Source organism: Aptenodytes patagonicus, chromosome 2, assembly GCF_965638725.1.
Source record: "Aptenodytes patagonicus chromosome 2, bAptPat1.pri.cur, whole genome shotgun sequence".
Taxonomy (NCBI): domain Eukaryota; kingdom Metazoa; phylum Chordata; class Aves; order Sphenisciformes; family Spheniscidae; genus Aptenodytes; species Aptenodytes patagonicus.
The window spans coordinates 120,488,856-120,501,327 of NC_134950.1; the positions used below are offsets into that span (position 1 = coordinate 120,488,856).

The following is a 12,472-nucleotide window of genomic DNA, read 5'->3' on the forward strand; positions in this document are numbered from 1 at the left end:
ATGTGACTTTTCACACCGGCTCTCTGTGTGCACTGCTCTGCAGACTGGGCTGGATAAAGCCTCTCCCCAACCCCAGCTGGCTGGACATTTCCCCCCCACCTTCCCCTCCCCTTCACACTAGCCAAGCCAAGGATTCCTCTCTCCCTCCCTCTTTCTTTTTCCACCCCTCCCGCCTTCAGTGTAAATCCAAGACATAGGATCCTGCCGAGGGAAAGCGCTCCTTGAAATCATCACCACAGACCCCGCTGTGAAAGTGCAGAGGAGGAGAGAGAAAAAGCCTCGGCAGCCAACCTCCTGCGGCTGAGGGCTTTGCAAGCAGGGCAATGGCTTCAGGCTCTCAGAGATTCTCTCTCACCTTTCTCCAGGGCGTGGGATCTGTCTTCTTCATCCTTCAAATCATCTCTGTTCAGGCTGATGGTGAGTCCCCCATTCAGTTTGGGCTGGGTTGCTATGGCTGGAATGAGAGCTGTATGTTGAAATGTGTTATTGCAAAAAAAAACCCCACTTTTTTTTTAATAAGAAACTTAAATACACGCCCCAGTTTGGGTTAGGAAACGTCTGATTCAGAGGTTTTTGAGACTCTACAAATATCCCAGGGTTAAGCACAGAAAGGAAATAAGATCCCAGAAGGCTAAGATTATTTTATTACAACAAAACGACAGGATAGTGAACTTTTCCAGAGGAAATAAGAATAATAAAACAAAGCCAGAACACGAATAAGAAGACTCAGCTATATTTTAGGAGAGCTCTCCTTATAATTAAAAGTATCTTTTCTCCAAAGAACTTCCCTATCTGCCCACTTCAGATGCCCCCAACATCAATTTATACAGGCAGGTACTTGAAGAAGGGAAGACAAGAAGTCGAAGGCTTTTCCTTATAACCTTTTCTGTTCCGTACCACACATGGTGAAGACAACTGCTCACCTTTCCGCACCTGCATTTCATCTGCACTTCACTGCCGAGGGATTTGATCAGGACGTGAATTTGGCTGAAGCACCAGCTACCAGTTACTCTGAAATGGGACTTCTTACTTGCTGATGATAATCCTGAATAGCTGCATCCCTTGAAAGTTTGCAGTAGCCTGTTGCCCTTTTAACGGTTAAGCCTGTAGTAATGATGACCAACTTGCCTTAGCAAAAACACGATTTATTTTTGAAACAACTGTGTCTTTTCCTGGGAGAGCAATGCTGAATGGCCACATTTTTTCACTTTCACAGCTGTGATAGATTTATGCCTGATCTCAGGAATTTTTTTTTGGTACACTAATCCTTTACCATCGATGTTTGCTGCATTATTCCAGAGAACAGATCTTAAATATTATAGGGCAATAAAAATCTATTTTTTTTGTTCTCAGTGTATTTTTTCCTCTTTAACCTAAATTTATTTTAGCTTATGACAAAGTATGGCAAAGGAAAGGGAGAAAATTAATCTTGCCTGTATGTTTCTACCACTTTGTGTAAAATACCATTTATACAACAGAACCCTGTCTTGTAAATTTGAAGAAAATTACTTTTCATTAAGAATAAAGAAAAAGAAATGTGTCGGGCAACTGCACTGTGTTGCAGTAGGCAAAACTGCGATTCTGATTTTAGGAAATACTCCTTCCCTAGCAAAATGCCTCTGAAATGAGGAAAAAAAAATGCATACCCATGAAAGAGGGTTCTCCACAGAACTTAAGAAAAGGGGACAGGACAGGGGTAATTAATTTCCCTTGCTAAAAATGCTTCATCTGAAGAATTCCCTTATCTTTTCAAGAGCACCTTCCAATTTGTGTTATTTCTACAGAATTAATGGCATCTTCTTGGTTCCTAAACAGACATCTTCTAAAAGAGAAAGGGAAAAAAATGTTGGAGGTCATTTTAAGGCAGAGTTTGTGGCAGATTTTAATTGTCATTCAACAGTTTGTCAAATTTACTTCACACATGGTAAAGCAATTATAAGAATTGAAGGGTAGAATATCTGAGGTACATTACTGTTATGGAACATCATTATAATACTGTAGTTTCCATTTTTATTTAACTTCTAAGTATCATTGTGAAAAATGTGCAAGTCCTCTATTAACATGCTTTTCAGTGTGTTCTCCTGATATTAATATTCAAGAAAACAACTGTAACTGTCCTATAAACCATCTGGCTTATTATACATTGATACAGGAGAAAACACTTTATGTGAACTTTAAAATTTACCACTACATGTAGGCTTACGTATTTAAGAAGATCTGCGAGTACAAAACAGGATTAATACTTTCTTTTATAACAGATTCTGGCCTGATCCAGACAGGAAACCACCTTCTCATTTGTGTAAGTTGTAGGTGAAAATACAATTGTGCTACTCTCTCATACATGCAAAGGTCAGTTAAGTGCCAAAGGACCGTTCTGGGTGACACATATGTGTGTGTTTGTATTTGTTATTTTTAACTAGAAGTAACTGACTGTTTTGCAAACCACTGAAGGGATTTTGAATTCACCTTGTAAAAAGCCTGTGAAATTCAGACTGGCCCCTGTTACAGGCAAACCTCTGAAACTGGTTACAATCTATTTCCCCAAGGAAGACTTTCGCTTTATTATCCCGCACACAAATAATGACAGAGAGCAGGCAATAAAACTGGAGACCATCGAGGTCTGGTGAAGGCATAAGGTGTAAAGCCTCGAAGCTTAATTGATCTCTTTTGACTGTATTTACCACAGCACATATTGCTGTAGTGCAGATAGACTCCAGAAAGACCAAGGTAAATGCCGAAATAAAAGATAGCTTTGTTTCGCTTTGCAGTTTTTTTATGATTGAAATGTGCTTGCTCATAGCTGTTGAGGTCAGGGTCAGACGGACAGAAGGCTCCTCAAGGGCTTGTTCCTGCTCTGACGTACCATGGTGTGCCACTACTGTTAGTGCAGTTACTGGAGAATAATATAGGTTATCGTGACGGGTCTCAATTATACCAGTGCAAATGCAGGCTTTTTAAAAAATTTCTTTGCATTTGCGCTGGAACAGGAGAACAAGGATGCGGCTTCATGCATCCTGCACAGGAGGCACCTCTGCTTTTTTTGACTCCTTCTTTTGTCTTGTCACGGCTGCTAAAATATCCGTACATATGAACCATAGTTTTCTGCAGAGTACTTACTCTGAGACAGAGCATGTCAGGAGAGAATGACGGTGATTAATCTATCTTACTAAGACATTCCTGAATTGACAAAATGTGCTAATTGCAAAACTTTACTAATTGTTCCAGAGTAGAGTTGGTCTGTTGGCTAAATTTGGGTTACATGGAATACCTATTGGTCAAGCCAGTCATCTGATAGTGACCATGCATAGTGACTGCAGAGGTTGGAATTAGAAGGGTCCTGAATCCAGAAAGCTAGGCACAATTAGGTGAGGATCTGAGCTACATACTTCTTACCTAGAACCAGATATGTCTGATGTCAAAGGTAGGAAAAAGCCTACTATACTCTTTCCTTTGGCTTGCTTTGCAACTTTTTTGTAAAGAAAAGGAAAAAAGTATGCTTTTTTTCTTCTGCTCTCTCTAGACACTTGCATTTGAGTAGCAGGTGTCTAAGCACTTCAGGCTCCCACTTGCAAAACAGCGCATATTCTTGTATGTTGCAAAAATAAATGCGTAAACAATTCCAACTATTTGATCCTAAAGCGTGTAGTAAAATTAAAATTTAAGCTCAGACTGAATTTAGCTGAGGAGGAACTCAAAGGTGACCTCCCAATTTTGCTATTTTTCTGATGATGTAATATTTTAAGCAATTTGAATTAAATAAGACATCATTCACTTTAGTTTCTTGCAGAAATAAACTCTACATTCATGAACACTAAGCAGAACTGGTAATTACCCAAATCTCTGTAATTGTACAGTTTTACTGAATCCTCCACCCTTACTATTACAATCAAGGCCATTGTTACACACAGCCATAGAAATGGAAATTAAATTGCTCTTGAAGTAGAGAAGTGACCTTCCCTTCCTCTGCTGTCTTTTACCTCAATTTGAAGTTTTTAACGTTTAAGTAGAAATAAATTAGACTCCACATTTGCACCTCTTTCACCACATTTATTTTGTTGAAACTGATTAGGTTTTATCCTTTGAACTAGTAAGTAACATGTCATGAGATCAGCACACTGGGCATGCCTTTTAAAGTGCTTTCATTTTATATTATTTGTGACAGACATTTTAATTTCAAAGTATATTTGGCTATGCAGTTTTATGTTTCTTCTTCAAGCATCATGCAAATCCTGCTGTAGACATGAAGAACTTTGAACTCATTTCAGTGGGCTTTGAACCATGCCTATAAGCCTCAGAACTTCTTGTTGTATCTGTTACTGTATTAGAATAAATTAGCCAAACTCTGTCTTCTTGGTAACCAAGAAAATTCTGCTAATTCCACTGAGATTCCTAAACGTATGAAGAAACAGGTTTTGGACTGATTTTGTTTTTGAAGTGTCCCTTTTTTGCACCTCCATATATTTGATTGTAGACGGCTCTTCAGTCTCGAAAGGATAATAAGATCCAGTTGTTAGAAGCTGAGTTTAGCAAAATTTGAAACTGGAAATAAGGTGGATTGAGAGTAATGAACCATTGGAACAGTTTACTATAAAGTGTGCTGTAAATTCTCCATTACTTGGAGTCATTGAATCATGACTGGATGCCTTTTGAAAAGACGTGCTTTAGTTCAACCATGAATTTTTGGACTCAATGTTGGAATTACTGGGGGAAATTTACAGTCTAGTTATGCAGGAATTAAACAAGGTGATAAAAATGAATCCTAGAAGCCTTAAGATCTATGCTTCTATGGGTATGTTTTCAATCAGATTATATTGGGGTACTCTTAAGTAAAAACTATAGTCAGCTATTGCTTGTTTACAAAGTTTTAGTGCCAAACAATAATAAAAATTATTCTTTTATCAATATATCAAAATATAATCAATATTATGTAATAATAGTGATCAGATGATGGTAGAAGCTAGCAATATAATATAGGCTGTTATTAGAGAAAGACTGGTTTCAAGAGTGAATTTTTCTTCAGAACTATGAATACAGCTGTTAATTAACAATTGGAAGAATTATGTCTTATCATTTATGTCTTGCCATTGAAGTTAAAACTTTTTCACTGGTTTCAAAGGGGAACCTGAAGAAACTTACTGTGACAAGGGCATTTTTCATTCTGAACCTGCTAAACTGAAGATGTGCGTTAAGCCTCCTGAGAAAGACTACTTTGCATGGATTTTTAGCTTGATCTTGAAACCAAAGGGACTGGCTTTGTTTAAAAAGGCTTCAGAAAAGTATGTAGAGTTTTGGGAACAAATTTCCACACCACCTGTCTCATCATCACATTATGGGAAACAAATGTTACAGGGCAGAAATGAAGGGAGAGAGTTGAGAAGGAGCTCAAACATGGTGGCTGTTCAAAGGTACCACAACCAAACACACACCAAGAACTACATTCTTCACACACATAAACACAAAGACATGCCTCTTCATTCTGTGCCTTATGGAAATATAGAACAGTCTCATATTTAAAGTTGCGTATTTAAAACAGAATGACAGTACATGTCTTGATATTCTCTCAGAGAAAATGGATTTCAACTACTCCACGCTTTCATAATGTGCTAGAGAGAAAGGGGATACCATTTGAATTTTTCACAAGCCCAGTACCAAAATTGTCTGTGATATCATCAGACAAATCTTGTTAAAAAACTTTTCATTACAACTAGCAATGATAAAAATTTTACAAATATTTAACCAGGACCCTTCGATCCCAAGCTTGAACATGATACCACTTTTGTGATTAAAAGTGAGAAAAATTCAATACATGAATATCTCAAGCATGTTAGCCATGCCACTTTAAGGTGCAGAACTCAATTTTGGTGTTGTAGTCTTATTTATTTAAAGGGATTTCCTGTTTTGATGTGCTTTTGTGTTTTCCTATTATCATGCTAGCTTGTTTCCTATACTTTTTTCCTGTAAATGCCCCTCAGTAATGTGACACAGCTCAGGATGCTGGGGATCCAGCTGTTCTGTTGGTCAAGCTTCAGATAAGTGAACCTTACTTGCTGTTATATTTTCTAAGTAAGAAATTAGGCAAAACAGAGGGCGCATGTTAAAAACTGGGCAGATGGCCATATTGCTTCTAAAGCTTTGGAGAAGATTCCCAGGTTGGTCTGGTAAGCAGGTCAACCTTCTTTATCCAGTTCTAGCTGAATTTCCTATAAAGCAATTCACTATACTTTTCCCAACCAGTAAGTCCCTCCTAGCTTACCCTAAAACCTATTTGTCTACATAATTTGGATATCCCAGATACCTTTTCGAAGGACAGGAGTCTGTTTTGAACCAGCATCTTCATAGTTTCTAGTAAAAAGTTAATTTATTTTAAATACTAGCAAACACATAACAGTAGTTAAGGAAAGCTGTCTCAGCCTCAGTCTTGGCTAGCTAAACTCCTCTAAAAATGTAATTGTCACTTACTGGTAAAAAGACTAAATGGCGAACTTAATTTCTTCTAATTATATCTACATGGAACTCGATTCTTAATGGTTTTCTTTTTTTTAAGTCTTCTAACTAAAATACTGGAAAATAGGGCCTACTGCTATGTCAAACTAACATTTATGATTTAAATCAGATGCTATGCAAACTTACCCTATATGTCTTTGATGATGCATCTCACTCCTGACAGCCAAATTGTGAAATGTAGAATGTGGACAAGTTTTCACTTGGGACAAAGCCTCAGTAAAGCATTACACTTAATCCCTGCTTACCTTTACTAATGAAAGTTGTTCTGCAACTTAGGAAGCATTGTTTAAAACCATCATCCTTCTGCTTATATTATTTCTCTCCCTACCCCATGCATACTTCACTATATCTATTCATGGCTTTGGAAACAACAGCCTACATTAGAGTCATGTGCATTACTTGGGGCATTTTGGAAAGAATCCTGAGGTTTTGGTACTCAGGACTGTAGAGGCTTGCTTTTTTCACTGTTCTGTGTAAACTCCCCTGTTCTAATTACAATTCATGGTATTGATTATAGTTGACAAGCAAGAGACTATGTAATCTAGTGGTTAGGACACTGATCTGTGCTTCTGGGTTGCATTCCTTGGTCAACTACTGTTAACTGCATGAGAAAAATCACTCTGGGTACTCTGAATTCCTTTTCCGTCTCATCACTGCTTGTCCCGCTTATTTAATTTGCTATCTGCCCAGGTCAGGACGACTTCTTACTGTGTGCATGTAGAATTCCCACCAAAGTAGGAATCTTCATCAGCACCCATCTGTGCTTGCTAGCTAATGTAAGCACAAATGACATGTTTTCTTGAAAGAAACATTGCATTTTTTTCTGTAAGGACTGTGATTCTTGGCAGTGGGTTAAACTGTGCACAGGTGAGAACAGAAAGCTGCCAGGTACAGACCTACACTGTATCAGTTCCTAATATTTAGGATTAGATTAATATTTATCAATTTGTTGAAATAATATGCGGTGGGGGTGGCTCTTGGTACAGAATCAGGCTGAATCAGTCTGAGGGATTCCTGATACTGGTCAATATATCCTATGAGTGTGAAGCTAGCTGCATAGTGAACACTCAGTATGGGCTGGAAGCTCTGCATATAACCACTACCATTAATCTACTCTTGAAATAAGACACAAGTGTTTCCAGGCATTTACTGAATGAACAGTGCTTAAAAGTTGTCTTCCTGCACCTGCAAGCAACCTAAATCTGTACCTTTGAAATTTAGAAGGTATTCTGAGGGATGTTATCTTCAGAAAGAAGGCACTTATGGATATTTAAACATCAGCACTGTAAACTATCTCATTGTTTATTTCTTTTTCTGGAGACATCCAGCTAATGTGTTTATTCCATAACCCAGTAACTTCTCAAGCTTTATTGCCAAGACCCCAACTGCCCTGCTCCCAGTTGCCAAAACCTCTAACTTTCACTCTTACAGCTTTCACGTGTTAGATAAATTAAAGTAAAATAAACTGAACTGAAAATAAAAATAACACAAGAAATTGTTATGCTAAATATGTTCTCATGCTCATTCAAAAAAGCCTTCCATTAAGAAAAAAATTCCCTCTGTCTTTCCAGAAAGATATGAAAACAAAGTGGCTTTGCAGCAGCATTTAGCACAAGTTGCCATAGAATTACATAATTTTGATTTTAGAGAATAAGTATAAATCTATTTCTGATGTGGAAGAGTGAGTTGCAATACTGGCTTTTAGATTTGTGCTTACTTTATAGTTGTAGTTGTTATAACTGTAATATGCTTAGTAATGAATTCCAGCGTTATAGCCTACAGGAGATGTTCTGACTCTGACTGTATATGCGCATATGTGAGAGTGTTGTGCTTTCTCTCTCCAGACCTTAAGCACAGACAAGCTTTTCATATGGGCTGGGAAGGAATAGGGGCTTAGCCATACTTGCTTTTCTGTTGATGAACAAGACTAAAAGAAAAGCTAAGACAAGGGTATTTACAGTGTTGATAAAATTACTCATTCCAAGAAGTAGGTTGCGCATTAAAATGAACTTAGTAAAAGCAAGACAACTTCATTTGGTGATAATTTGCAATATTTTTGTTGAATATGTATTGAATACAATACCATGACGAGTGACATGTCCTTTCTTGGTGCTGCAGGGAAAGTGTTTGCACTTGAGTCCAAGAACAACTCTCAGGGCCTGGATTTAGCTGCAGCTGAGAAAGCTTGTGTTGACCTGAGTGCTCGCTTAGCAACTGCAGAAGAACTGAAAAGGGCTGTTCTGGACTGTTCTTTCGCTGGCTGCACCACAGGATGGCTCGCTGGTGGCTCCATCGGGTAAGGACAACAGCATAACCCTTCCTGAGAAGTACGAATGACAGCTGTCAAGCAAGTTTTTCTCCTTGACTAAGAATATTACTGAAAAACAGTGGCCATGATTCAAGCACAATCACATATAGCTAAATATGCCACTTTCCCCACTAATATTGCAGGGACACAAATATTTATCAGTCTCAGATCACATATTTCACAGATCTGAAGTGATTTCCTCTTTCCTTCTGAATTACGTCATTGTGGTTCCTTTCCACCTGGCCTATAGAGGGGTGCTTAGCCCTAAAGGAGCTTGCAGGCTGTGGACACCTAGCTCAGTTTGCTGAGCTTCTCATGGAAATAGACAATAGGCATGTTCAAATAGGTATGACTTCAGGTGTACTTAGGTATGATAATGCACATGTGGTAGAGAGTTTGTTGAGAAAGCTCGCCAAGGAGCTGATACTGTCACTCGATGTGCTGAATTGTATTATTTGAGGTAGCTCAGGTGACTCGACACGGCACTAGGCTTGAGCTTTGCCTTGCATTACAGATAGTGTTGCCAGATGTACTGGCCGGCCACAGCCTCTCCAGGAAGCATCGTTGCCTCTGTAGAGGCCAGTTCAAAGCAAGAACGTAAAAGTGTCCTGTGATGGAAGCTGCTTCCCTCTGTTGATCATAGTTTCAGGAGGCTAAAGTCAGCCTTCGTGAGTACTCCAGAAGTCCAAATGACTTTCAGTGAAATTCAAGATCTTGAGAACATATGTCCGCATAGGTGCTAGCTGTGTGCCAGAGGCAGCACGGCCCTGTCACCATGCCACTCTGCCGTGGCTGATGAGGGATTGCTGAACTCAAGCTAACTCAGGTTCATTCCAGTCTTGCACAGGTCTAGCTATGTGGCACTGCGCTGGGCCAAGCACCGACATCCCAAATGCCCAGTCACTTCCAAAATGAAAGGCTTCACAGCATGCCTCAGGTATGGGTAGACAGGCTTCATATTTGACAAAGAGACCAAATCACAGAAAATTCAATTTAAAAAAAAACAAAATGGAGGAGCTGAGGGTTGACATAAATGTCTTGTGTCACTGAAGCTGGGGTCATACAGGAATTGCCCAGAAGGAGCATGAGTGGATCTGAAGCCCCTTCTCTCTTGAATCTTTCCTTCAGCAGGCTTACCAGCCTCAGCCTTAGCGTAATACGTATATTCATTCCCTTGGGGTGCTTTACAAATTTCTCATGCGTTAGAGGGTAATATCTAATCTACTGTCAATGTTCAACAGTGATAAAGTTTTGTTTTATCAAGATATTGTTTCCAAGTTCCCAAACTTTAATGTATTATTGGATTTTGTGACAGTTATCAGTTATTTATGTAAGCATTGGTGTTTGTGTATTTTTAGTGATAAACTTTCCAAAGGACAGAAAATTGCTACTGTTAATGAAAGGTGATATTTAAACAACTTCAAGCAAAAACAACTAGTTCCGATGATCCTTTTTTTTCCAGGTGAAGAATTGTTTGAAAATGTATTTGTATGTACTTTTGGTCATTAAAAGAAACCACCAGAGATATCTCAGGATATAAGACAGTGATCTAAACCCTAAAAATTTTTTTCCTAAGCCAGTTGCTGAGATGTCATGGAGTCTGAAGAGCCAGGAAAACTATCCATCTCTAAGAAGTGCATGGCAAATTTGTTGTACAGGTTCTTTTATACAGCCTCTGTATTATGGAAGTAAGGAATGCTGATGGATAGGAGAAGAAACCATCCCTTTTTTATCTAAGCAATACTACTAGTTAGTCCTGAGAGATCCTCAATTAATTACTGCAGGCGCTGAAGCTACAACTATTAATAGACCAGTTGTGGACCTATCCCTAAATATCTTCAATATCAAAATTGGATACAGTGATAGTATTGTACACATCGCACCATGATGATGTGAGAATGTGCACATCATCATACTGATGGGAAGGAAAGGAAGATTTTTCATTCCTTCCAACTTTCCGTACTCCATTCCTCCAGTAAACCTGTCCTTCATATGGAAGTCTCTAAACTATTTATCAGAAAGGACATTGTGGGGGCACATCAGCATGCCATTGCTGTGCCATCACCACATCTGACCTTCACTGGAGAGCTTCACCAGAGAGAATAGTTCTTTACAGCTGGAATTTGATACTCTCTTCTCTGGGACTATTTTACCCAAGCTGGGCAAGCACCAGAATGTATTTTACTTGGTTCGCTGAACTGGATATTTTTGACTCTGGGGAAAAACAGGAAAAGTATAATGCCTAAAAAGGCTATACTGGTTTCACTGTTAGTTAATGCAGCTCTGGAGAAGGAAATGAGCAGTTGAGTGCAAAGTATGCAAATGAGACAAAGTTATTCAAGTTGGACAAGCTCAAGTAGAATATAAAGATTTTCAGAGGGCTTTAGATGAATGGGCAAAATGACGACAAATGGAGTTCAGTGATAATACATGCAGGAGGAATATGCAGTCTACTTGAAAATATCTTACAGGGTTCTGGTTTACTTCTGTCAGCCCAGGAAAGATATGAGGACATCACTATGGACAGCACAAAGAAAACCTCTGTCAAAACTGCAGCTGTAATAAAAACAAACAAACAAACAAACATATTGCTAGAGTGCTTATGGAATGGAATGGAGAATATGAAAACTTATATGTATATACACACACACACACATATAGGTCAGTGTAACAGTCCCCTTTGGAATATTATACGTATTACTGTTTCCACATCTTATGAAAGGTTAAAACAGGCTCCAAAAAGGGCTCAAGAATCAGTAAAAGCCTGGAAAAGCTATTAAGAAGGGACTTAAAATATTTTACTAAATTAATTAGTTAATTTAAAAAATATATCTGTGGGTACCTATTCAATACTTTGGGCATTTACTTGCTAAATGGAAACATGATAGCAAGGATAAAGGATAGCTGGTAAATAGAAAAACCTCAATCCACACTCTTCTCAACTGATTTAACATGGAGAGGGGAAAACAGGCTTCACAGCATGCTCGGAAGGTTACAGAAGTAGGGAAAATAATTTCCAAGATAAAGGACTCTTCACTGTTATTCATCTTGATGGACCACCACATCTTCGAATGTGATGGCATGGCCCAGGGCAAGAAGTGACCTCCCCACGTTTGCCAGGTCCAAAACCGTTCAGGACTTTATAGGTTGGCTCTAAAACCTTGGATTCCTCCCAGCAGCTGACTGGCGTCCAGTGCAGATCACAGAGCTTTAGTCTAATATTCTCTCATATCCTCTTGGACCATGTACATCAGAAAGGAGATGAATAGGAGGGAACGTGATAAAAGAAGTTCGTAATTTCAGGAAGAATGCAGTTTATTTATTTGGTGCCTGGAAAGTATCCCAATCTTTCCCCCAAGGAAGAATGGATTAGACATTGGCAGTAGAAGTAAACACAAACAAATTATGTGAGTGAAGTCATTATCGTGTTGCAGATTTTCTGACACACTTCAGTCCTCCTTCCACCACATAGACTTAAAACAGAACATGAGCTCTAGCAGAGATGTAAGGACTTTTTCACCTCTAGATCAATTTCCCAGGTTTTGCACAAGTCAATGACTTGTTCACTTCTGATGGCTATTTTATGGTCTCAGTGAATAATTACAATCCCACTGCTAGTAAATATACAGAATCATAGAATCATAGAATCATAGAATAGTT

General features: G+C 38.7%; 1 protein-coding gene across 1 annotated transcript in view; it reads left to right on the top strand.

The window, feature by feature from the left end:
- The first annotated feature begins 307 nt into the window (after positions 1-307).
- The window catches only part of SUSD5 (sushi domain containing 5), a 41,153-nt gene continuing 28,988 nt past the window's right edge, over positions 308-12,472 (top strand). Inside the window, exons 1-2 of the mRNA XM_076332298.1 lie at positions 308-417; positions 8,623-8,800. Coding sequence (XP_076188413.1) covers positions 324-417; positions 8,623-8,800 — 272 coding nt within the window. The 5' untranslated portion in view covers positions 308-323. The remainder of the gene's footprint in view (positions 418-8,622; positions 8,801-12,472) is intronic.